The following is a 27024-nucleotide window of genomic DNA, read 5'->3' as shown; positions in this document are numbered from 1 at the left end:
AACTCAGTGTATGGTAGAATTTGTAATTACTTACCTGGCGAGCAGTGACCTGCTGCAAGGCATTCTGACATTTAGTGAAGCAAGGATCTTTCATGATGACCATGATAACTGGCATGTGCTTATCTATTAGGGCTAAGGGTCCATGTTTCAGTTCTCCTGCTAAGATGCCTTCTGAGTGCATATATGTGATCTCTTTGATTTTCTAATAAGTGAATATAAAAGAAAAATAAATATTATATTTCAATTAGCCACATCACATACCTCCTTAAAGTACCAATAATTTAAAATCATGTACTATTATCTCAGATTAGTCTAACATATTGCTATTTACTTTAGACAACCCCACCTCATTTCCATAAAGTGTTTCCCTTTTGTAGGATGTGATTGTTTTCATTCTATTTCTAATCTTATTATTGTTTTTTAATCACTTCAAAGTATATATACTCCTATTTTTAATTATCAATAAAGTTGGGTCACCTGATTAGAGTATATTAGAAAACATTCCTCAAATTCTCCTTTTAGAAATTTAATAAATATTTATAGTGTATTGGTTAAATAACATGGATGAAATCATTGAATAGGAAACTTATGTAATTATTATAGTAACTTTCTTGAATATGCAGACAGTTGATACTTTGGTACATAAGAAGCATTTCAGAAAGTCTGTTGATAGTATACAAGAAGGTTTTTTCTGTCTTTGAAAAAGGGAAATGTAACAAACTAGAGAAGCAAGAAGAAACTGGTTTTTAGAACTATGGCTATTGGTGAAGAGTTCATAACCAAAGAAGGGATACAGAGAATCAAAGAAGATCAAATGGACAATTTTGATCATATGACATTGAAAAGTTTTTTTCAGAAACAAAATCAATTAAGTAAAAATTCAAAGGGAAATTGATCAACGGGAAAAAGATTTGGAGCAAGTTCCTCTGATAAGGGTCACATTTCCAAGATATAGAAAGAACTGATTCAAATTAATAAGCACAAAAGGCATTCCTTCATTGGTAATGGGTCAAAGGATATCAAAAGACAGTTTTCTAAGGAAGAAATCTAAGCTATTAATACCCATAACAGGGGGCAGCTGAGTGGCTCAGTAAATTGAGAGCCAGGCTTAGAGATAGGATATTCTAGATTCAAATCTCAGATACTTCTTAGCTGTATGACCCTTGATAAGTCACTTAACCTCCATTGCCTAGCCCTTACTGTTCCTCTGCCTTATTTATTCTAAGACAGAAGATAACGGTTTTTAAAAATAGCTATAACAAATCACTAGAGACATGGAAATCAAAGCAAGTCTGTGGTACTACCTCACACCCATTCAGATTGGCAAAGTTGACAAAAAAAGGAAAATTACATATGTTGGGGAGATGGCAAAAAAAAAAAACCTCATTTTATAAGTCATTGGCACAACAATTATGGAAAACAATTTGGAACTATGCTTCCAGAGTTGCTAACTTGTGCAAACCTCTCAAACTTTTCTACTGCTGTGCAATATCTCTGACCAGGCCATCTGACTTGCTGGTTCCCCCTCCCCCTGGCATTTTAACTGGGGACTGGGAACTAATGATGTGCAAAAGCAGCCAGAGACTTTGTTATTTAGGGTGACCTGATGATATTTTTCTTTCTTTTTCTTTTACTAATAAATAATTATAATTTAATATATCTCCAAGATTAATTTTAATTATAATACCCCTAGGTGAAATACATAGCAAGAAATTGGCTTAACCATCCACACCGAAAAAAACAAAGTATAAGAATAATGTGTATTAAGATCTAAGACAATTCCAAAAGACTTTTGAAGAAAAATGTTATCCATCTCCAAAGAAAGAACTGCTGGGAATCTGAATGCAGAATGAAACATATTATTTTTAAATTTATTTTTTGCATGTTTTTTGGGGCCCATGTTTTCTTTACCAACATGACTAAAATGGAAATATGTTTTGCAAGACTGCACATGTATAGCCTGTATAAAATTGCTTGCCTTTTCATTGAGGGAGGATGGGAAAGTGAGAGAATTTGGAACTCAAAATTTTAAAAGAAATCTTAAAAATTGTTTTTACATGTAATTGCAAAAAAAAGGAGTAATGTAGATTATACAAACAATGGAATGAAGGTGGATAGATTACCTATCTAGGACAGGCATTGGTAGATAGACAGCATACTGTTTCCAGAACTCTGCAGGAGGTGAAATTCAGTCTGAATCATTTGAATAAGTGCATTTGAGAAACTGCCATGCTTTCAATGATACCAAACTGCTCAATGATGCAAAAACAAATCTCTTTAACAATAATATCCTCCCGGTGATACTAAGTGGCAAAATACTGTATAATAATCTCCTAAGGGTTAAAAAGTGGTTATAGAAAGACACATAGTAAGTGTGTCTATACTTTGGCATTTTAATTAAGAAATCTTAAGCACCTGATAAGTAGAATAAAGGCTATGACTGAAATACATCCAATAGGTAAAGGAAGTGGAGCTGTTATGTAGTAGGAATGAGAAATGACAATCTGACCTCCCAAATGCTGCATCAATACCCTGGAGATGATAAGTAATTCAAGGAAGGCCTCTTCCAGATTGGACAAATCCTTTATAGAAGATTTTTATAAAGATAAGGATAGAAATCACATTATTATCTCTCTGGCCTTGAGTAAGTCACTTAACCTTTCTGCCTCAGTTTCCTCATCTATGAAATGAAGGGGTTAGATGAGAGGACCTCTAAGGTCTCTTCCAGTTTCAAATCAATGATTCTAGATAAGAAGACACAGAGGGGTTTTCATTCAGCTTTGGGGTATTCATATTAAGAATACCATCAAAATATTAATCTATGTATATAACATTTGTATAGTACAGTGCTTAATAAATGTTTGTTGGTTGATATCTTTAATTTAAAAGTTCTTAAACTGGATGCATGTGCCCCATGCTAGCTTGTATGAGGGGGCTCTTACAATCTAAGCTCTTAGAACCCTGGATCTGTGTCTCTACAGCCCCCTTTATTCATCAGTTAATGCTAAGACATATACATCTGGTGGTACTTCGATGAAAATAATATCTCAGTGTGTATCTAAGGTTACCTTTTTTCTTTCTGCCAAATGTGAACACAAGAGCCAAGATACCCTGGCTCATGACTACTAGTTTTGGTTATATCCTACAGAAGAGTGACTTTGGGGTTGATAGCACCAGAATGATCTACCATCTCATTTCACTGTTTCCCCCTACATTATGGATAAAATATTTCCCAAGTTTTCTACATAGTCCCACAGCATTACTAAGAAGTATGGCCCACTGTAGTCCCAAGTACTCACTGAACTTGTATTTATCATTTATCAATCCAGCTAAGAATTTGGAGAATTTTTAACAAATGATATCAAATGAGGGAGTTGACCTGCAAATCCTCAGCAGTCTCTTCCAGTTCCAAAACAATGACCCCAGGGTAAGAAAACATGGATGGATTAGCATTTTCAATAGCAGCTGCTGTTTCAACACTTTAGAAACCAAAAGAACAAGGGAATCATTTGGACAGCCAATAAATAAATAAAATAGTATGAAGCATTATACTGAGAGTGTTATATGCTTAGAGGAAGAAAAAGACCTATAACCAAGAAGACCTACCAAAGCTCCTTCCAGACAAGTAGCATAGTTATATCCACGGCCCATCACCAAAAGTGATCGTTGCTTATAAAGTTCCAGGGCCAAGTCATGGATCTTCTCATCCAAAGACAAAACTTCTTTAATCATTTCTAGAATATGCAGACAAAAGGAAACAATATTCATATTTCTCTAAATGCTGCTAATTGAAAAATTGTGGCAATTTAAAATTGTAAAGAAATGATCACAGTCTTTTTTATTATTATTTCAAAAATTATTTATGTTTATGTTATGGAAAAATTAGAAAAATTTTGCCTGTGAAACTAAAATCTGTCATGACAAGTCTGGGATTTATATTAACAAAGTGATTTCTTTATTATGTGTTTTATAGTATTAAAAACATCAATTCAAATGAAATTTCAAGTGTAGTCTTCACCTAAAGAGGATTATATTTTAAAATAAATTCATTTCCTCCTGCTTTGTGACAGAAAGAAAGCCCTCAACCTTGGTCCATGTCTTATTTGAGGTTAGTGTTAGAAATAGGATGGGAATTTACTTCTATTCTATATTTGGGTAGAGATCTACTGGAGTGGTCTGAATGTGAGCCTAGTTCTAGCTGTACATGGCCAGTATGCTCACTTATTTGATACAGGCACACTAGTAAACCCTCCCACAATCCCAATTTGTTGTTATTGCTCAATCATTTCAGTTGTGTCTAACTCTTCAGGATCCCATTTGGGATTTTCTTGGCAAATATATTGGAATAGTTTACTATTTTCTTCTCCAGGTCTTTTTATTACAGATGAGAAACTGAGGTAAGCAGGGTTAAGTGACTTGCCCAGGGTCATACAGCTAGAAAGTGTCTGAAGCTATATGTGAACTCGGGTCTTCCTGACTCAAGAGCTGGTGCTCTAGCCACAGTGCCACCTACCTGCTGTGAACTTTAGATTACTCCACCCTACTTAGTCTAACAAAAACAGGAATGTCTACACCCATACTTAAGGATTAAGTATTTAGGAGGATGGTCTATGACAGACATGTGCTAGCAAATGACAAATCAGAAACAACTGACAGACCTCTGGGCTGTCCAAGGTCAAGCTTAAGCTACCATTGGTACATGTGAGATGCAGGAAAGTCATGTAAAAACCATCTATATATTTTGCGTCACTTCTTCTCTCTGGCCTCTTGGGCGGCGGAGAGGTGTCTGGTGGCAGCGTGCTGAGCATTTCAGCATCTTGGTGTGGTAGCTCCTATTGTCCAGTTTAGAGGTGAGTTTTCCTTGATACCATACTTGAAGAAGCTGAGTAGCCTAGTTCAAATGAGGTATCTTTACTGAGCTCTATCAGAGTTTGGGCTGATTCTTTCTCCTTTACCTTCCAAACACTATTCTCTTAAAAAGCCACTAATCTTCTTCAGGGACCTTGTGGCAGAGGACTTTGAACTCCCCCTGGCACAGGCCAGGTGGGAGAAATCCTATACCTTTTTCCTCTCCCTTCATCTTAATTCCTTTCCTCTATATTAATTAAACCACCATAATTTAAAAAACCAACTTGGATATTTTATTTGGGATATTCCCTGGTGACCAAGAATAATTTAGATTAGGTCACAACCCTAAAATTATCCTTACACTGCCCTTCCCACTAGCTGCCCATGTCTAAAAATTTGATTTTCAAAGTTGTTCCACAAATATGACTGGAAATTTTAAAATGTTTTTAATATAATTGACATACCAGGTAAACATCTTAGTCCATTGATGATTTCTTGTCTCCTGCTTTGTAATGAAATCCGGTCTTCAGACATCATCAGGCCAAACATTACTAAGGAGATGAACTGACTGGTGTAAGCCTGTAGATAATAGGAATACCACCTCACATTTACATAAGGATTTATAGTCAATTGCAACATATTACCCTAATTTTGTCTTCAAAACTACCCTATGAGGTAAACAGATCTAATATTATATCTACTTTAGAGATGAAGAAAATTATCCTAGACAGGAAAACTGGCTTGCCTGAACTCATATAATGGAGGTAGAATTAAAATCCAGATTTTCCAATATCTTAGGTTCATCTTTTATTAACACAAATTAGTCGCCTCATCTATCAAACATTTAGGATGTCTTCCTGTCCCAGTCTTTGATTAATCAGAAAATAATAAAATGAGAAAAACCAAAGAAAGAATTAAGAGCTGGAATGAACAGTAATTACCTTTGTGCTTGCAACACCAATCTCAGGCCCTGCATTGATATGTACACCACAGTCAGTCTCTCTGGATATGGAACTCCCCACTGTGTTTGTAATGCCAACGGTTAGAGCTCGGCGATCCTTACAATATCGCAAAGCCATAATTGTATCAGCTGTTTCTCCTACAAAGTAAGACCATTTCACATCAACACTTCACATGCAGAAGTATTTCACTTAGAATTTTTTATTCTATATGGCTCAGGCATGAAACTTACTTTGGTCTAATGCAATGTTTCTATATAACATATATACTATGAAAATGTTCATGCTCCCAGATTATTTCCAAGTTAGATTCAAAGTGTAAAAAGTCAGAATTCCTTAGAATAAGATTCTAGGACCAACCAGTCAGTCCAATATATTAAAGGAGCACCCTTCTGTGGATTTTCTTGATATCATAACTGAAATGAACCCGAGCAATATACAATCACTTTGTTTCACAGACAAGGAAAATTAGGCATATACTAGGACCTAGGAAAAGGGTAGTAACTTGAAGGTTATGTAGTGGCAGATGTTGGACCATAACCCAGGACTGATTTCCAGTACTTTGCTCTTTCCACAATACCACATTGACTACCACTTCTACAGAATACTGTCTAATGCCCATTTGCCTGATCTACAAACTGTGGAGGTTCTGCATGTATTTGAGATATTTTCTTAATTATAAAGCAATGACTCCATGATCCTGATGCTTTGCTAAGCCATATATGCCCATTTAGAATACAATGTTCTGTGTTGTGTAGTACAGCCTCAGCCAGGTGAAATAAAAGGAAAATTATCCATTCTAAAGTTCTTGATATGTTATGGATACGTGTGTGCACACATATGCACATGTATGTGCTTTCATGTGATTCACGGCCCAAAATGGAAAATGAAAGTGGCCAAAGTCAACAAATGAAAGATCCTTGCCTATTAAATTTTTGTGTTTAAATAATTATTAATAAATCATGACACTGACAACACTCACCCGACTGGCTTATAAAAAAGCAAACATCATCCCTGAAAACAGGCGTATTTCTGTCCAGAAAGTCACTAGCAAGTTCAACCATCACAGGTAACTCTGTCAGTTCTTCTAGCACCTGCCGTGTCTAAAAGTAAAAATAATGTGACCTCACAAGTTGAAATCAAATGATAGAGGCTCCTTTTAATGCAAAATCTGAATAATTTAATTTGTGCCTGTGCCACTCTGATTTTACTTAAGCATAGTTAATATGACATCCAAGAAAGGGACTGATTTAATTTTGCAGTGATAAGCCAAGGGAAAGTATGGCAGGAAATGTATTTTTGCTTATGTAACTAGGATCCCATGCCATATATTGAAGGAAATTCAGAGATTAATTATTATTTTATTAAATATTTTTCAATTACATTTATAATTTTTAATATCCTTTCAAATTTTGTGAGTTCCAAATTTTTGCCTTTTCTTTCTCCTTCCCCATTATTGAAAAGACAAGTAATTTGTCATAGATTATACATGTGCTGTCATTCAAAACATATTTCCATATTAGTCATGTTGTCAAAGAGAACATAGACCACCCTCCCAGAAAATAACCCAAGAAAAATAAAGAAAACTTAAAAAATGCTTTGGTCTACATTCAGACTCCATTGATTCTTTCAGAGAATAATTATTTGAGAATAATTTTTTAGTCTACTTCTTGTCATGGTGACTTACAGCAACTGCAGCATGATAACTAGTTCCACAGCCAATGATGATCAGACGTCTGCATCTTCTTATTTCTTTTAAGTGATCTTTCAAACCACCTAACAAAACTATAGAACACGAAAATCAGGGTCAGTTCTCTTACTTAAATGAGCATGTCCAGTATTGAAGGTTGTGATTATAATTTTTATTATGAAATATCTAGATCACCTGTGTTTGTCTCAAAATTCACTCGGCCCCTCATGGTATTAAAAACAGATTCTGGCTGCTCAAAGATTTCCTTCTGCATAAAGGCACTGAAGTTACCTAGAAATAAACAAACAGGGATAGTCTTTAATAAGTAAATTTTTCCTAATTTTAATTCTATCAGGAAAGAAATTTTTACTTTGATGTTGATGACAAAGGAGGACCAACAATTTAGGACTTTAGTTGAGACAAAAAAGAACCAAGAACAAATTTTTCTAAATCATACACATTTAAGTACGAAGTAAGCATGCCCAAGAAAATGAAACTATTTCCTTATTAGTATGTGCTGAACATAGAGCAAATCTCCTGATTTAGAACCCCCGGATGGTTCAGGTCTATGCCTCTCCTTTATTTGGAACCTGGAAACCTTGAGGATCCCAGAGCTCCACTGTTCAATTATTTGGAGAAAGAGAGTTCAGGTAAGGATAGGATGCTTCTTGTCTTTATAGGCATGTATAGGGCATATTAGTAGCATATGCTCCAAGACTTAGTGTGGTCATTAAATCAACGTTAACTCTTTTGCATCTCAGAAGTCCTAAGCACAGCCCCAGCCTCTCCAGTGGTACAGATTACAATCACTATGACTAGATGCCTAGCTTCTCAAATGCTAAATTCCTTCCTGTCCTTTAAAGTCCCACTCAAGGCACAATCAAATATAATGGACTTCTCTACTAGCAGCAATGCAATGATCCAGGACAATTCTGAGGGACTTATGATAAAGAACACTATCCAGAGAAATATCCAGAACATATCCAGAGGAAGAACTGTGGGAGTAGAAACAGAATAAAAGCAACTGCTTGATCACAGGGTTCAATGGGGATATGACTGGGAATGTAGATTCTAAATGATCTCCCTTATGCAAAAATATTAATAATATGGAAATGGGTCTTGATCAATGACACATGTAAAATCCAGTGGAACTGCTCAAGGGCTATGGGAGGGGGCGGGGAGAGGGGGGAGGGAAAGAACATGAATCATGTAACCATGGAAAAATATTCTAAATTAATTAAATAAAAATTTTTAAGTAAAAAAAATTAAAAAATTGTCCCAAATACTATTTCTGTATATAGCATTTTGTTTTCTAATTCTCCAATACTCTTCATTTTAAGTCTGCATCATAACTATTAAAAAATTAGAAATGAGAAAATATTGCATGAAATTATCACATGATTAAGGTGATTAAAACATACATCTAGAAATCTTGAAGCAGAGGAAGGAGGTTATAGCTAATATTCTGAAAAGAGGGATAAAAATCTTTATCAGACTTGGGCATGGAAAAACAATATAAAAGCAAGAGGAGTAGGATTTAGAGCTAGAAAATAACTTAGAGATGAAATAGTCCATTTTTGATAAGGATACTAAGAGCCAGAGAGAGGTTTAGTGATTTTCCCAAAGCTATTTATATAGTAAACAGTTGCACTGGAATTTGATTTTCAGCCTTTGATTTTATATTCAGTGATTTTTTTTTTTACTGTACCTTGCTGCTTATATGGAGGGTGTTTGCCTCAGAGACTTAGGCTAAGACCAAGATCCATTTCTTTCATTTTTTTAAACTCTTACCTTCTGTCCTAGAATTGATACTGGGGTTCAATTCCAAGGCAGAATAGCAGGAGGGCTAAGTAATTTAGGTTAAGTGACTTGCCCAGAATCCCATAGATAAGAAGTGTCTGAGTTTGAACCCAGTTCTATCCAAGTCCAGGCCTGGTCTTATTCACTGTGATACCCAGCTGCTCCAAGTTCTATTTGAACAACTTAGAACAGGATTCCAGAAACAATTTAAAAAAACCTTGTTTTGTGGCTTATTTTTTCCTTGAGCACTTGGGAGTCATGTGGAGGGAAAAAAAGACCTTATACTATTTTTTTCTGAGCCTTTTCCTCTAATAATCCTAATATCATGTGTTATTCAAGAAGGATATATGAAAAACACACCAAATGATTAATCAGGGTATATGGTAAATATACATGCCTTTCATAATTTGCTGCAATTCCATCTGTAAAGTCTGGATGGCTCGAGATGGATCATCGCTAGCTGAACGTTTCACTCGATGAATAGAGAGTTTCCCATCAGCCACTGCTGCAATGTCATCATCTTCAAGGAAAATTACTCTGTTGGTATGTTCAATAATAGCACTAAAAGGAAGAGAAACAGACTTGAGAACTCTAATATCTCAGAACAAGTGCTGCTTAATTCAGTTACTGGGGGAAAAAAGCAGTGCTCCAATAGCACTGTTTTTGAGGAAAATATAGAAATCAGAATAAAAATTGGGAGATAAATCTTCTAATGCAGGGAGAAGGAGACTGTCTAGAAGATGAATCATAGGCTTGCAAATGGAACGTTCTGGGTACATCCAGGCACAGCCTAGTGTCCAGAAACCCTTTTGTTACAGTGGAGATGCTTGGGAGCTGGGGTTATTTTTCCAGGTTCTGGGGTTCCCTGGTAATCATAGCCAGTACTACTTCTGCTTCCTTGCTCCATTTCCTACTTGCTTCCTTTCTGCCACTTCTGTGAGGTTCTGATGGAGAAGGAAGAAAAAGATGAATCTAGTTTCTTGGTCATCTCATGGTCTTTGTCTCTTCCATGACCTTCTTCTAGACTCTTGCTATGGTACTGCCTCAATTGCTCTGATAGTGCTTCTGTATGACAGAGCACATAAACCCATTTTCTAGTTGAATCAAGTGGGCTATCCTTTTTTCCTTCTTCCTACTCCTAGGAATCTTCCTCTTGCTTTTATATTCTATTAGGCTGAAGCAGAGACAGGGGAAATGTTAATTAAATTTTTTTTTATGTTGACTTCTCTGATCACTTTATTTTCTATGGCTCAGAGGATAGTATGTGGCCCTGGTTCTTTGCTTGGTAATGGTAAAGAAGGCAGAAAGCTAAAATTTGAATTTTGAGAGGATGCACCTGTGGTTACCAGTTTGTCAATCCTGACACAGGTCCTTAATGACTAATTGCAGGGATAGGATAGGAAAGTCCATTTGGAAAGATGATTTTTTTTTTAGCAAAAACTATGTATTTTGGTGGTAAGAAGAAAGGTTTACTAAAAGAAGGTCTTTGGGGGGTTTATTTTATTAATCTCATCAGTATAATGCAAAATATCAGAATTGCTTTAATTTGCATTTTTCTAATGATTAGTGATGGAGTATTTTCCCATATAGCTATCGATAGTTTGGATTTCTTCTACTGAGGATTACCTGGTCATATATTTTGACAATTTATCAGTTAGTAGAAATTGAGGGGAAAACTGTGAATTCATTCAGCCATTTTGGAAAGCAATTTGCAAAACCATAAAAAGTTAAACATATTCTTTGACTCAGCAATACATTAATAGGCCTATACCTACAAAGAGATCAAAAAAAGGAAAAGGACCCATATGCACAAAAATATTTTTAGCAGCTCTTTTTGTGATGGCAAAGAACAGAAAACCAAGGGGATTGTACTACATTGGGGAATGGGTGAAAAGTATGGTAAATGAATGTAATTGAATACTATTATGCTATAAAAGATGATGAAACAGCTTCTGAGAAAAATGTGAAGATTATTTAAATTGATAAAGACTAGAGTGAGGAGGGTCATAAGAACAATTTTTGTTATGACAACATTATATACTACCACAACAACCTTGAAAGACTTAAGAATTCTGATCAATGTGATCATCAACCATGATTCCATGAGAATGATGATGAAGAATTCTACTTATCTCCTGGCATCGAAGCAGTGGGTTCAATATGCAGAATGAGACACAAATCTTTGGACATGGCCAGTGTGGGAGTGTGTTTTGCTTCACTATGCAAATTTGTTAGAAAAATTTTCTTTATCATTTTCTTCCAGTGGATATGGTAGGGGGAATGTGGGAAGGAAAGGAAGTAAATATTAATTTAAAATTTTCATGAAAAAAGAATTCTATAAAAAGCTCTTTCTAAAGTCTGTATTCTTAAAAATAAGTTTAGTTTTTAATTAAAAAAATTAAATTTGGTTAAGCTTTCATTTCTTTAGTATACTCAATAAAAACAATGTCCTTCATAATTGCACTAAATGTTCACCTTTTAAAAAATGAAAAAAAATTCTGGGGTACATATCCTGCTGATATGTACTCTATGAAGACAAGAAAGATCCTGTCCTCTACCTGGACCCTCTTTATAACTTCCTGTGAAGTAAACATATAGAGAAGTTAATTGACCTGGAGAATGAAACAGTTTCCACTTGCACTCTTGCACTGAACTCCATCTTCCTACATCTCCCCATTTTTAAACAAGTGCCCATTGAAGATAAAGAGAACAGCATCAATCAAAGGCTAGTATGGTATAATCCAATACCAGAAACTTTTCTTTCTTACTATAATAGTAGAAATAATGAAGTAGGAAGGAAAGAAGAGACAGAGAAAAATGACAATAGACATATGGAGAGAAGAAATGAAAAAGGAAAGAGTGATAAAAAACTGTCCTTTTTTTGTAATGCAGTTGCCATTTTTTCCCCTGGGGGAAAGGAATGGTACTTCTACAATAACTTTCATTTGGGGTTTTTTCCCCCTTAAAATGGAAGTGAAATGGGATTTACTTAAATTCCCAATTAGGAATTATAATTTTTAAAGGTGATAAACTAATAGCTGTAAGCTAGCTATTGTACAAATATTATGGCAGCTACTCAATTACATCTATAAAATTTCTGCTAAACCTACTATATATATTGGTCACAAATAAAGTAACTTCATTCACAGGTGAAAAAGAAAAGTAAACTGATGAGAAACTACTTTTAAGACTTATAATAATATAATTCTGGAGAAAGAACCATGTTAATACAAAGCTACCAATTAGCACATATAACAAAATGATCTTTATTTTGTAAGTCAGAGAGTATAGCTAGAATCAGAAGACATTCAATAATGAACATTCATTAAATACTGGGGGCGATGTAACGTTTAGGCAAAGATCCCTGATCTCATAGATCTTCTCGGGGAGGGTTAAAACAAAACACAAGACATGGTAGGATTTAGTTTTTCCTGAAATAGCCATGATGTCAGGAAAACTTGAAAATCTTTGCTAGTCCTAAGAAGTAAAGCCAAAAGTCTCCCCCTACCTTGCATCAGAGGCAAAGAAAAACTCTACTGCTTTATCCCCAACAGCATGAAGACAGGTTGAGCTATCAAGTCTCTTCATCCTGGTTTTACATATATTCTTCACATTCTCAATATTGCCTGCAAATAAAATAATCTCACTGATTTCATATGTCTAAAGATTCAGTGTATTAAAATATCAAATTGAAATAATCTGCTTTAGTTTGGGTACCAATTTAGCTTTGAATTCATTTATTTTAAGGGGTTGACACTGTGGGAGAAACATTAATTTCTTCAGTATTGGTCAAATTCTGAATCTATTCGTGAATCTCAAAATTTGCTAGAGAAATATTTAAACTACTACAGAATGAGATTCAGAAAAACTAGGTCATGTCTGTCAGGTCACCTAATAAGAGTAGGAAATTTTAGACACATACACATTCCATCTCTCTCCATTTTCATCCTTACCACACATAGAAGCTTCTGTATTCCCCAAAGAGCTGGCATGCATTAAGTTTATCTACTGAGTCTTGAAAAGCTAGCCAACAGTTGTAACTTTCACATGCTTTATAAGTAACTTACATGTCCTATATAATATGGGGATCTGTTCGGTGGAAAGTTTATATTTACTACGAACTCCAATGAGCAGTGGGCTCCCTCTCCTGTTAATGTAACAATGGATAAATAACATTACACAAAAAGTATTTTGCAAATAGTTATAATGAGACAACAAAAAATAAGTTTTGAATTTTTGGGAAAATACTTTGCTTTTAAGAGTAGGATGCTCTGCAATAAACAGTGCTTGAAATAACATCTTCTATTCATTATCCAATTCAGATACTATAAAAATGCCATTTCATATATAAAACATGCAGTCCAATGCACTAAAGCCAATGGATTTTTTTCCCTTTGACCGTATGTAGATATTTTCATAGCCCCAATAAGGTAACTCAAAGAGCTTTACAAATCTATGATTTCAGTAATAGTACATAACTGTTCTGAAGCAGAGAGTGAATGCCAGAAATTAACTTCTTTTTTTTAACCCCTCACCATCTATCTTAGAATTAATAGTGTGTATTGGTTCCAAGGCAAAAAAACAGTAAGGACTAAGCAATGGGGGTTAAGTGACTTGCCCAAGACAACTAGAAAGTGTCTGAGGTCACAGTTGAACCCAGGGCCTTTTGTCTCTAGACTTGAGTCTCAATCCACTAAACCACCTACTTGCCCCCACTAATTTGTTTCATAAGAGAAGTCAGATTCATTTTTAGATTCTCTAGAATCTTTAGATTCTCAAGAATACTAGTAGTTTTGTTTGATAAGTTTATACACATCCCTCAAGTTGGGCCTTGTTTACTTTCCACTTATTTCAATATATAAAAAAAAATATTCCCTCAGTTCTTTCAGAACTTTTTAGGAAAGGCATTTTTCAACTCAGTTTGTTTATTGTTGCTAATGCAATTTTTCTGGTTGAGAGGCGATATTGATCCGGAGAAATGTTTGTTTCAACCCAATATCCTTTTAATTTTATGGTGCCCTAATACAACAATCTAACTCACACTCATATTTATTAGTTTTGGCTTTTAGACCAATTCTGTGTTTCAGAATACACATGAGAAAAGAACATTTCATTTTGTAACTCATAGTGAATTCAGGATTCATAACAGCCACATAATTCTTAGCTAAAAAATCTATCAGAGTAAAATCTCAGTTGTCTCTAACAAATATATGAGGTTTAAAAAATTATCTTTGTAGAAGAGAGGAAGAATATTTATAAGTCTATCAAGAATTACTTTTAGTAGTATGAACTCCAAGGCAGCTTTTGTGTGAGATATTTGTTTAGAAGGCTTCTAAGCAGCTTGCATGAATAAACTATTCACTGTTTTGATGCCACATGAATGTAGCCCACATATATTCCTTTTGATCTGTTAAAATCAACCAACAAAGCTCTAAGAGGACTTTGGTGACAGTAATTCCAACTGCCTTTTAGATACCTCTAACTGGATGTCTAGTAGACATCTTAAATCAAACATATCCAAAACAGAACTCATTCTCTTTCCCCATAAATCTTTCCCCTTCCTACCTTTCCTTTTACTATAGAGAACACCAACCTTCCAGTTCCTTTGTTATTCTTGATTCCTCATTATCTCCTACTTCTTTCCCTCCTCTACCATATCCAATATGTTGCTAGGACCTCTCAATTTCACCTTTGCAACTTCTTTTCTATGTCCCCTTCCCCCCTCTGACCCCACTACAGATACCTACCTTCATACATTTGGGCTATTGCAATAGACTGTTGGTAGGACCACCTGCTTCAAATTTCTCCCCCTCCAACTTGTCCTAGATTTCTGCTACCAGAATGATTTTTCTGAAGTGCAGTTTGGATCATGTCATTCCCCTATTTAATCAACTCTAGGGGTTCCCTATGTCCTCCACAATCAAATATAAAACTCTCCATTCAGCATTCAAAGCCTTTAATAACCCATCCCCCTCCTATCTTTTCAATCTTCTTTATACCTTATTCCCTACCACCTACTCTTTTTTTTTTTTTAAACCCTTACCTTCCATCTTGGAGTCAATACTGTGTATTGGCTCCAAGGCAGAAGAGTGGTAAGGGCTAGGCAATGGGGGTCAAGTGACTTGCCCAGGGTCACACAGCTGGGAAGTGGCTGAGGCCAGATTTGAACCTAGGACCTCCCGTCTCTAGGACTGGCTCTCAATCCACTGAGCTACCCAGCTGCCCCCTCTACCACCTACTCTTTGATCCAGTGGCAGTGGCCTCTTGGCTATTCCAGACAAGACACTTTTTCTCTTGACTCCCAGAATTTTTTTTGGCTGTCCCCCATGCCTGGAATGCTCTCTCTCCTTAACTCTATCTACAGACTTCCCCAGTTTCCTTTATGTTTCTCATCTTTTACAGGAAGCTTTCCCTAACCCCTTGTAATTCTAGTGTCTTCCCTGCTAATTATTTCTTATTTAGTCTGTATATAGTTTTCTTTGTATATATTTGTTTGCATATTGTCTACTCCATTGGAATTTAAGCCCCTGGGTGGCAAAGACTGTCTTGTGCCTCTTTCTATATTTCTGCTGATTAGCATAATACCTGGCACATCATAAGTAGATGCTTAACAAATGTTGATTGATTGTTAATTATTATTAAATGGTGAACTCAGACTCTTATCAGTTCTTCTCTGTAGTCACTATCCCATAAAATAGTAAAGATAACAATATTTGCATTTGGTGTTGATTCTTTAATGTATTCCCTCCAAATGTTATTAAATTTAACAATATTATTCAAAATTTTATTAAGTTTCTACTCTATAACTAGTTAAGAGGCAGTATAGTAAAGTGGATAGAAAACTGGCCTTAAAGATAGGAAGACCTGGATTCAAGGGCTACCTCTGACATACACTGGCTTTGTGACAGTAGGCAACTAATTGAATGTTCTAGGAAACTATAACTGCAAAGAAGGAGCCAATCTTTACTGTTAAAAGAAGTTACCTCATTTGGGAGTTTACTATATCTAGAAAACATAGGTCCAGTCCATATTCCTTTGTACAAGGCACTAAGTTAAATCCTGGGGATAAAAATGTAAGGTTGTGCCCATTTCAAGTAGATTTGCTGCATAAATGGACAGGAAAATGAACTCTGGGGAGATATGTATTTATGCATAAAGATAAAAGAATTAAATCAATTTGTGAAGGATGTAAAATATCTTTCTTACTTGTAAACACTTAAGTTGCAAATAGGGGTAGAGAAAGAACTTAAAAAAATTTTTAATTATATATGAAGACTCAAACAGAAAGATCTATTAGAGAACTTAAAAGGACTTGTTTGAGGACATAGAAATGACTGAGACTGCAAAGTGCTGTGGTCCCTTAGCTCATTTGCAAGTGACTATTTTTAGAGTTTGAGAAGTTAAAACATAAAGTAACAAATCATGTTACTGTTTTGACAATTTAGGATGATTAAGTAAGCACAGTTTGTTTCATAACTAAATGAAAGGTGAGTTTTGTGTATTTTAACTCATAAAGAAAAATGAGTCAGAGGCACAAGGAAGCTCTGATTTGTTCCACTGAAAGTTTTGGAAAACTCAGCAGTACAGGTATTCTGAAAGCAGCAGGAATGGAATGAGAATATCCTAGCCAGGGCAGTTAGCTGACAGTAGGATTTCAGTTGCTCTGGTGTGTGTTATTAATTGTCTGGAGAAAGGATCAAGATCCTTGGAAGAGAATTTATTCTACCTTGTTGCTCTCCAATACTATCTACTTACAGTGTGAGTTTGTTGTAATTATTTTTTTAAGCATCTTGATAGTAGAAGAGGAGCAGACTTGATAGGTACATCAGGAGAATGGAAAGGACCATAAGGGGAATAGTTAGCAGAGTTGGCTTTTTGTGGTGCATATGACTCATGCATGAACCAAGGAGGTCTTGTGTGCAGAGCTGTTGAATTGTACCAAGTTCATCAATTGTTGTCATTCATGTCTCTTCGCTGGGTTCCTGTAAAATTTGTGACAACTCTTTTGCATGGATACTGTATTCATTGGTGGGAGACCAGGTTTATGTGGAAATATGTGATTTATGATTCATGCATTTGCTTTATACCAAGTAACCATGATGTTATGATTATTATTGATTTTGCCTTACTGTTAAGCTAATGTTTTATGTTTAAGACTTAATGGTGTCATCATTGTGATTTGGAAAGCATACCAGTAGGGGCCCAGAAGTTACAGTGCTGAGTACTGGGAGTATATCTACCAAAAGACTAACCTCTAGGACCCTGAGAAAATTCAAAGTGTAGTTGGAAATCCAACAGGGATACTATATTAGCTGCTTGTATGAGGGCAGATTGGATTGAACAACCTATCCTAGACAGATGATGGGTGAGTGGCTATACTCTGCAGTTCAGGCACCCCATAAATGGATAATATAGTAGGAGTCTATGTCACATAAGGGTTTCACAAAAATGAAATGCAAAACAATAAATTCCTCAAGAAATTTATAATCTAATAGTTAGGATGTGACTAGTAGAGTGCCAGCAAATGTTTAGTAATCAGATCTACAAAAATGTTTGCAAGACACATTTTTAAGTTTAATCTTTATTATTAACATTTTCTCCACTTTCAGAAAATCTGGATTCTGGTCCTGTCTCTATCACTTCTAGCTAGGTAACACCAGGCAACACAAAAAACCTTCTTTCATAGATTAGAAGAAAAGATCTTATTTGTAAACATGCTTTGAAAACTTCAACACATTACTAAACATATGGTGATAGTATTTTTAGAGGGAAAATATGGTATAGTAGATAGAGCCGTGTGTGACTCTCAGAAGGTCACATAGACTCTTAGTGTCCCCACACAATCTCCTAAAACAGAAGGTGCAGAATAGCTTCAAATCTGCATCTGTAGTGGGATTTTTCTCACTGGGAGTTCTTTATACCAATGATGTGTGTGTGTGTGTGTGTGTGTGTGTGTGTGTGTGTGTGTGTGTGTGTGTGTACATATATATATACCAGACCAAAACAAAATTATTATGAGTCAGGGAGGAAGTAACATTGTCCCAGGACCAAGGAGGTTGCAACGCCAGACTGAACAATAGCTACTCTTCTGTATCTAGGTGATTATGAATAACTATTTTTCTTTCTTCATTATCATAGGCTTACCCCTCAAAAGTCACAGATAAAAAAAGAGAAAGGATTCTTGCACCAATTTTCCTTAACCACAGGGTTCTTTCTGGCCACAATAAAGGTAAGAAGAGGAGTGATTCCCTCCCCTCTTCTATTTTGCAGGAAGATCAAAGAAATGTGATTGTGTAAGATGTACAGGAGCTGAATACTTTTTAAACAATGAAACCTAAACAAATCTCAACCAGTACATCAGCCCTGTTATTATCATTGGTTTCCCCTTCCCAATATCCTTTTGCTAGAGAAAGAAAGAAGAAAGCCAAAGCTTTAATTTCATTTTCAAGTTGGTCATATTCAAATTTAAGCATACATTTTCAAATACTGAATAAAAGCACCTTTACTCAAGTTTATGTGTTAGTTCTCAAACATTTTCCCCTTAAAAAAAAAAGCACAAAAGACTACACTGGATCTGTTGTTTAAAACAACGTGCAATTTTGAAATGATCCAATCAAGTTCCCAAATTTCTATTGTTTTTTACAATGTAAGATAGAAACACATTTTTCAAACTAACCTGGTAGTGACAGCTTCTCCTGGATAATGGATGCTCTTGAAAACCAACGCAAAAGCTCCTTCCTGGAATTATACATAACAGAGCTGGAGGAAAATGCACATATAGCTAAAAAGAGTCACATTGCATCACCTGCATATGCCTGAAATAGATCTTGTAACTAGCCTCTAGTTCACTTATGTAGATACATCAATATTTCCTAGAAGTCACGGATGCAATCTTTATCAAGAGATGGATAAAATCTAATAAATAACAAATATTATTAATGAAGTGTGCCTACCATGCTGTCATACTGAAAATAAGCATAAAAGAAATGTTTTGTGATAATATCTAGAGTGTATCAAAGGACAGGAAAACACCTCAATTCTAAACTAAGCAATATATATTTATGAAAGATTTCTACATGCTATTTAAAAGTTGACCACTTAGGTTTCCAAGTGTTTACAATTCTATCCTATTCCTGTTTACCATAATCATACAGGTAGATGTGATAGGAAATTGTAGTTCTCAGATAGGTTCCCAAGCTTAAACTATCCTTTCCAGAAACAGGAAAAAATGAGTTCTGGGACAGCCTGTTTCTGATTAGAACTTCCCTTAATGTGTTGGCTTTATCAAACAACTAGGAGATGACAAAAGGCTAAGATGTAAAAGCATTCCCAGTTTGAATGTGACAATATGGGAAAACAAAACAAACCAAAACCAAAAACCTTCCTGGAAACAGTTTACGACATTTCTGGTGTAGAAATGACTACACTTCATTGACTATGAGAATAGTTAAGCCTTCTTTGTTTAGAGATCCTTAAAAAAATAATTTGGCTAGAAGACTCTGGAAGATTACCAGGGTCAGCCTTATCTGACTACAAGTGAGTTCTATTCATTGAGATTAAAGTGTCTTCCTCAATGGGCAGGTACTGAGATACCTACCAATTTTGACTCATGATCTGTTTAGGGTGTTCAAAAAATGCCCCTTCTCTCTCAGTTTTACCATTCTATGACCTTACATGAGTGTTTTCTCACTGGGCTTCAGTTTTCTTATCTATAAAATAAGTGAGTGACTCTTGACTTTTTGGGTTGTGTCTGGATTAGGGGAAGACAAGAAAAAGATGAAGCCTCTGCTTTCCAGATACTCTGGCCTTCACTATAGGTTCCAGAACCAATTATGTGTCTTATACATAAAAGTGCCCAAAATAGAATAAGTGCTCAATATTGATTTGTTGGCTATGCTGGCATTCCTACTCTCTCATTCCTTAGCTTCTTTTTTAAGGGTTACTTTTTTGTTCACTAAAAAAAGCTTAATTTCATCAAAATTTCAAATTTATAAGGCATAACTGATAGTCGTACTTAAGGATTCCAAAATGTAGATATACTCTTTCCTCTTCCAAACCCAAGAGAGAAAGAAATATTTAAGCAATGTCGGTTGTTAGCAAAGAGGTAGATTTCAAGTGAACAAAGTCATTAAAATCTTATTGTGATGATCATATTTTTAACTTTTTACTTATATTTCTAAAAAGAAAGATTTCTTTCAATTTTGAGATTTAATAATTAGTTAAATGAAGAAGCAGGATCAAATTGAAGAATTTATTTCAGGATAGCAGTGTTCCAAAGGAGTTAGCTATTGCATTAGGTAAAAGACTGAAGACACTGAAGTTTGATGTCATGATTATATTGGATTTACCAGTATTGTTATTTCTAATAAAATAAAAGAAGTTGGTTGACTAATTATTGATCAATTATGACTCTATAATTCTTTTATTAATAACACCTTTATTGATATTGAATTAAACCAATTTACCAATGTAGAGTAGGCTCTTACAAGTCATATAACCTAGGCAAATTTAGCAAAGGAGCATTTCTTTTTTCATTTCTTTTTTACCAAAGTAATTTTTTTTGTCAGAATATTAATTTGGAAACACAACTGTATGCTAAAACTTCATATTGGAGAAGAAATTCCATCAGTCACAGTGAAGGCCTCTGTATCTTCTCAGGATCTTCTCAGTTTGCTCTCCCAGGGCTTCCCTTGCTACTCACCTATATAAGCAACCATCTATAATACAGAAGGTATTTTAAGGTATTTTCTGTGGATAGAAAGGCCTGTATCTGCATGACTGATGGTATAAAGGTGCATCTTGACTTACCAATTGCTGGATGACTCTTTCTACCAAGGTTGAGAATCTGATATCTTCACTTTCTCTGTTATCATACACATATTTAATCAGTTTTGCAATTGTTTCTGTATCAGTTTCAGACTCAAACTCATAACCTTTGGTTTCCTGAAATATTTAATTGCAACATTAGAACTATTTTGATACATTCTATAACCCAATTATTATAATAGATTTGCCAGGACTTCCTTCTCCCCATCTTGCTTTACATTAGTTTAGAATGATTTTAGGTAACAATAAATATATTCTTTAAGCCTGGTGTAATTATCTAGCAAAGAAATAAATTTAGGAACTTGAAACCCACACCAGAGGACCACAAGTTTCTGAAGCACCTACAAAACTGGAAAGGCTTTGAGTTTAGGACCAGTCAAAGCCTAAATTCATAGCAAAAAAAAAAAACAAAACAAAACACAAAAACACAAAAAATAAAAAACCAGAAAGGGAAGTGAGTTTATATTATTTAACACTCTCAGTTTATAAATGAGAAAACAGATTCAGAGAAGTTAAATGGATTCAAGGTCACATATGAAATAAGTTGCAGAGGTGGGATTTGAAATTAGATCTTCTGAATGCAAATCCAGTTCTTTTCCTACTATGTGCTACCTCTCAGAGATTACTACCACATTTTTGCCCTCAAACTTCTAACTCTTTTCTCTCTTCCTTTTCCCAATCTAAGTCCTAGAAAAAGCTGTCTATACTCAGTCTTCATTACCTCTACTTTTTTTTTAAACCCTTACCTTCCATCTTGGAATCAATACTGTGTATTGGTTTCAAGGCAGACGAGTGGTGAGGGCTAGGCAGTGGGGTCACACAGCTGGGAAGTGTTTGAGGCCAGATTTGAACCTAGGACCTCCTGTCTCTAGACCTGGCTCTCAATCCACTGAGCTACCCAGCTGCCCTCTCCTCCACTTTCTTAAAAGGAAAAAAAAAACGGGAAAGCCCCTTTCAATGATTTGTAAACTGGCTTCTGACTTCATCATACAACTCAAATGGCTTTTTCTATAATGACCAATCTTTTGGTCTCTTAATGCTTTATCTAGGTTTTCCCTCTATCTTCTTCTTTCTAGACCTCTCTGCAGCATTGGACCCTGCTGACCATCTCCTAGACACTGACTCCTTTTGGGGTTTTTTGACTCTACTTTCTCTTTGATCTCCTTCTACCTATCTGACCATTTAAATCAAGCTTTGCTAGATTATCAACCAGATCTGATCTCAGTTGTGGGTGTATTCCTCAAGGTCCTCTTCCTTCCGGAGTCATCTCATTTTCTTCTCTCTGGGTGACCTCTTTAAAGATTCAACCTGGTTTAGCCCACCTCCTGCAATGATTTACTGGGATGTGGATACTGGCATGCTACAGCTTCTTGGAGACACAAGTGAGAGTTGGGTGAAAGTGGATGCCAAAGATGGATTCACAGCCCTGAAGATGCCTTGGAAAACTCTTATATCAGAGGTACTTGTCCTCTCTAACTATTCCATATACCCTAGCTTCAAGTCTAGTTAAGAGCTCGGACTATGGTGGTTAAAACAGTAGAAAACAGTGAGAAATGGGTGTAAGAGATATTGTAGAAGTAGAATTCAGACTGTGGCAAATGACAATATGAAAAAATGAGAGAAGGGGAAAAATCAAAGATGATACTCATATTATAGGTCTAGATAACTGGGATAGCTGTTATAACATCAAAAGAAACAGAGAAATGAAATAGCAGATTTTGGGGGGGAAATGATGAGCTCAGTTTTGGAAATGTGACATTCTGGTAGAGTTGAGGATATAAGGCTAGAATAGCAGAGAAGTTGGGAATGGAGAAAGAAGCATGGGAATCATTTGGAGAGGGCGATTCTTATAAATAATTCATATTTTGTGTCTTTAAAGTTCAAATCTATATATTTATTTGTATTTGTTGAGAATGCAATCAAGTTTTCAATGAAATAAAAAAACAAAATTCCAGATTTGGAAGCATTACTTTAAACTAATGGTTGATATTGATCTTAGGATAGTATAGTAACTCCTTCATTTTACTAAGTAGTCCTTTACTTACTAGTCCTTCATTTTCCCAGAGTTCAGAATTTTCTTCAAAAGAAACAATTTGTAAACTAGGAGAATCTGACTCATTTAAGTCCGATCCATCTCTAAACCTATGATGAGAAAGAATGTTCAGTATATTAAAAATTACATACCAGGAATTTCCTTAGGTCTTTATAATTTGTGATGATTCCATTATGTATAACAACAAATTCTGAAAGAAAAAGACAATTTAAAATGTAATGATGAATGTACTATAACAAATAACAGAATATTTGAGTAATTCTCAGAACATTTCCCCAAGAAAATAAGTTATCTCATTTAAAATAACTGATTAGAAGAAACATTACATTCTAAAAGGAAATTTCATTTGTTCTAATATAATGAAAATCTAATTTATGAAACTATAAATTAAGTTTTCAGCTACACTTGTTAAAGGTATATATTTCAAATCATAAAAACTGTCTGGTACTGGAATAAAAAAAAACAGAAAAATGATCACTAGAACAGAATAAAGAACTTAGAGCATGTTATATAATGAGAGGATAAAAGTGTTTGAGAATTCATCAAATAAAGGAATTTTTATTTAATAAAAACTTGAGGAAAAATTGGATCATAGTATGGCACAAATGTAAGGGGTAAATTTAGGGTTTTTTGACTGAAATATAAATTTAGTTGGGCACCAGGGATTAATTCAAATCCCAATAAAAATACTCAAGTCAGTCAGGAATTTTATGGTGATTTAATTAATATAGAGGGAAGTAATTAAGAAGAGAGAGGGGAGAGGGTGTAGGATTTCTCCAGCCTAGCCTGAGCCAAGGGGAGTTCAGAGACCTTCCAATCATGAGGCCTCCTCTGAGATGAGGGGCCTCCTAGGGGGATAGCATTTTTAGGAAAGGTAAAGGGGAAAAAAAGGAATCAGCCTAAACCCCGAGAGCTCAGGGAAGACACCTCACCTGAACCATGCTACTAAGCTTCTCCCAGATACTGTATCAAGGACTTTCCGAGGTTCAGAAAGATAGTACTGATTAGAGTAAAGATTTGAACTTAGATCTTCTTCAGAATCAGAATTCTTCCCACTCACCTTCCCATTTACTTTAATGAAAAGGTCTACCCCCAAATTCCTATCCAGGAAGACACTGTCAGGTCCTAATCTTCCAGAAAAATCATCTCTTGACCAGAATCTCTGAGGCTTCACTGCCCCCTTGTGTTCCATCTTTCTCTGGTATACTGTGATACTCTGTTAAAGATGGGACCCAAACAGTTTTGTAAATTCATATACCTATTAAATGATGCAAAGTGGTCACATGCTCTTCTAGGGTTGTACTTCTTTGCTGTAGGTCATTCTATTTAGGAGCAAATGACATAAAATAGTTCCTTTGTGGATTGGTACAAGCCCATCTAAACTTAATTGGCTTCTTTATTGTGTAGAAATGCCTCTTTTGCATAACACACACATATGCTTCTGTGTGTGAGAGAGAGAGAGAGAGAAAGAGAAAGAGAGAGAGAGAGAGGGAGAGAGGAAAGGAGGGAGAGAAAGAGAGGAAGGGAGGGAGAGAGAGAGAGAGATGCTAAAGTCGTAGTGCTTCATGGCTTAGCACCAACCTTTGACATAAGGAAAAATATTCTAAAAACCAAGGTAATGAAAGACGGAATGGGCTTCCTTCCCAAGGAGTGGTGACTTGTTCATTGCAGAGCTTCAATGAAAACTGGTTGGGTATATTGTAGAGGCAATCCATGTTTAGCACTGGACTAGATGGGCTCTGAGGTCTCTTTGAACACCAAAAGTCTGTGGATTGACTCTAAGTTTGAACTAATTGATTCTGTTTAGTGATACAGAGGTACATTGATCTCTGACAAGTACCTCCTTATATTAATTAACTAATACAAAATTGTCTTACCAAAAATGGTAAGATTTCCTCTGTGTCTGTTTACAGCAAACTATTCAGATTTATTGACATAATTAATTTCTAACCATACTACTTCACCGTTTGAAGCATGTAAGGTTGATAATACAGAAAAAAAAAAGTTTTATTTTTGTTTTCAAAATTCTCAATTTAACCTGAGGAATGAAAAGATTCTCCCCCTAAACCCATGCATAATGCATATGATTTTACTAGATATTTATTCACTAGGTCTCCACATAGTTTATATTCATGACATACTTTTTCAATCTGGAATTTTAAATAAGATAAGTCACGTCCAACTCTTTATGATCCCATTTGGAGTTTTCTTGGCAAAGACACTAGAGTAGTTTGTTATTTTCTTCTCTAGGTCTCACAGTTTCACTGTTAAGTGACTTGCCCAGGTCACTCAGCTAGTAAGTGTCTGAGGACAAATTTGAACTCAGGACAATGAGTGTTCCTGACTCTAAACCTGGGACTCTATCATCTGCAGCACCCACCCAATAAAATAACTACTCATCAAAAATCAACATCAGAATAAGTGAAAAGTGTAAGAATAACATACAGAACAAGAAAGTCAATGAAACCACTTAATGTTCTAATTTTACCAACCTTTCCAAATCATAAAACAGTTCAGTAAAACCTTGCAGATTTTTACTGAAATTACATACCATTAGTTTTGTCTGATCTCTGAGGATGACTGTTCACAGCATTGGGGACTCCATGAGTGGCCCAGCGAGTGTGAGCAATGCCAAAGTGTGTTTCAAATTCTACCTTCAAGTCCATTCCATCTTGTTCTATATAAATAAGAATAATAGCAGTCCCTTATATTTGCATTTCGCTGTGCTGTATATACAATACCGTCATATACATTATCATTTATTGCTCCCAACCACCCTGTGGAATAGGCAGGTCCAAGTATTATCCTTATTTTACATATGGGGAAATAGAACCTGAGAAAGGTTTTGTGACTTGCCTAGTTTATATAGCTAAAAGGTAGCCCAGAGGACAACTAATCCAAACATTGCATTTTACAGATGGGGAAACTCAGTCCCAAAAAGGATAAATGATTTGCTTGAGATCACACAGATAGTAAGATCACATGGCTAATAAGTAATAGAACTAAGACTAAAAGTAAGATCTTTTTACTTTAACTCAAATATTTTTTCTACTCATAATTTTTTTAAGTTTTAAAATTGCAATTAGGTTAGAAAACACTCTTTAATTTCATTTAGTCCCAGGAACATTTCCTTTTTTTAAACATATATGTTTTGCAGATAATAGAACTATTCCTTATTTCTTCAAGCTTTGCTGTTTTTAGATAAGAGTGAATATCTCTTATAAACAAAATATTCAAATATCATTCATTAGGATAATTCCGGTTTTTCCACTTACTATAAAGTTCCTCATCAAGGGCCTTGACCTTTCCTCTTTTCTTAACTAGTTTGATGTGTCTTTCTTTGTCTTCATTATTATTTCCATCAATTGCCACACCTATAATTTAAGATAGATTATATTCATATTCATTGAATTTTTTGTTTAGCATTCATTATCACAAAGCTTTGTGGAACATAAAGATATACTTTTTTTTTTGTCCACTTGGTGCTTCCATTCTCTAAAGGTGCCCAGGCATCTTATAGAAGGAACTTAAATTAAAAAAGGCTGTATTTATTTGTAATAATCAACATCAGAATAAGTGAAAAACATACAGATGAATATATAGAATAAGAACATTTATGAACTCAATTTTCTTAGAAACAAAACCATAAACACGAAATAATGTAAAATGCAGATCATACAATGGCCTAAATAGTAAGTTTTCTAGCACTACCTAACTTGTATCATATTTAAGCAGCAGTACCTAGTAAAAGCATTATAGATTCTTTACCAGTAATACAAATATATTAATTTTTAGTTATAAAAATTTATTTTAATCACTTATGATACTTGTTTCTCTCTCCTATATTC

General features: G+C 35.1%; 1 protein-coding gene across 1 annotated transcript in view; it reads right to left on the bottom strand.

Annotated features, from left to right (window-relative positions):
• GFPT2 (glutamine-fructose-6-phosphate transaminase 2) overlaps positions 1-27024 on the bottom strand; it is a 54470-nt gene that overhangs the window by 2692 nt on the left and 24754 nt on the right. Inside the window, exons 3-17 of the mRNA XM_007474173.3 lie at positions 26452-26550; positions 25728-25853; positions 23308-23366; positions 21106-21240; positions 18974-19035; positions 13365-13444; positions 12806-12923; positions 9695-9858; positions 7693-7788; positions 7495-7592; positions 6790-6910; positions 5790-5947; positions 5313-5427; positions 3607-3734; positions 35-202 (exon numbers count right to left, since the gene is read on the bottom strand). Of these exons, the coding sequence (XP_007474235.1) occupies positions 35-202; positions 3607-3734; positions 5313-5427; positions 5790-5947; positions 6790-6910; positions 7495-7592; positions 7693-7788; positions 9695-9858; positions 12806-12923; positions 13365-13444; positions 18974-19035; positions 21106-21240; positions 23308-23366; positions 25728-25853; positions 26452-26550 (1727 nt within the window). The remainder of the gene's footprint in view (positions 1-34; positions 203-3606; positions 3735-5312; positions 5428-5789; positions 5948-6789; positions 6911-7494; positions 7593-7692; positions 7789-9694; positions 9859-12805; positions 12924-13364; positions 13445-18973; positions 19036-21105; positions 21241-23307; positions 23367-25727; positions 25854-26451; positions 26551-27024) is intronic.

This window comes from Monodelphis domestica, chromosome 1 (assembly GCF_027887165.1).
Source record: "Monodelphis domestica isolate mMonDom1 chromosome 1, mMonDom1.pri, whole genome shotgun sequence".
NCBI classification, from domain to species: domain Eukaryota; kingdom Metazoa; phylum Chordata; class Mammalia; order Didelphimorphia; family Didelphidae; genus Monodelphis; species Monodelphis domestica.
Note: the sequence above shows the minus strand (reverse complement) of the source record. Positions and strands in the feature narration are given on the sequence as shown.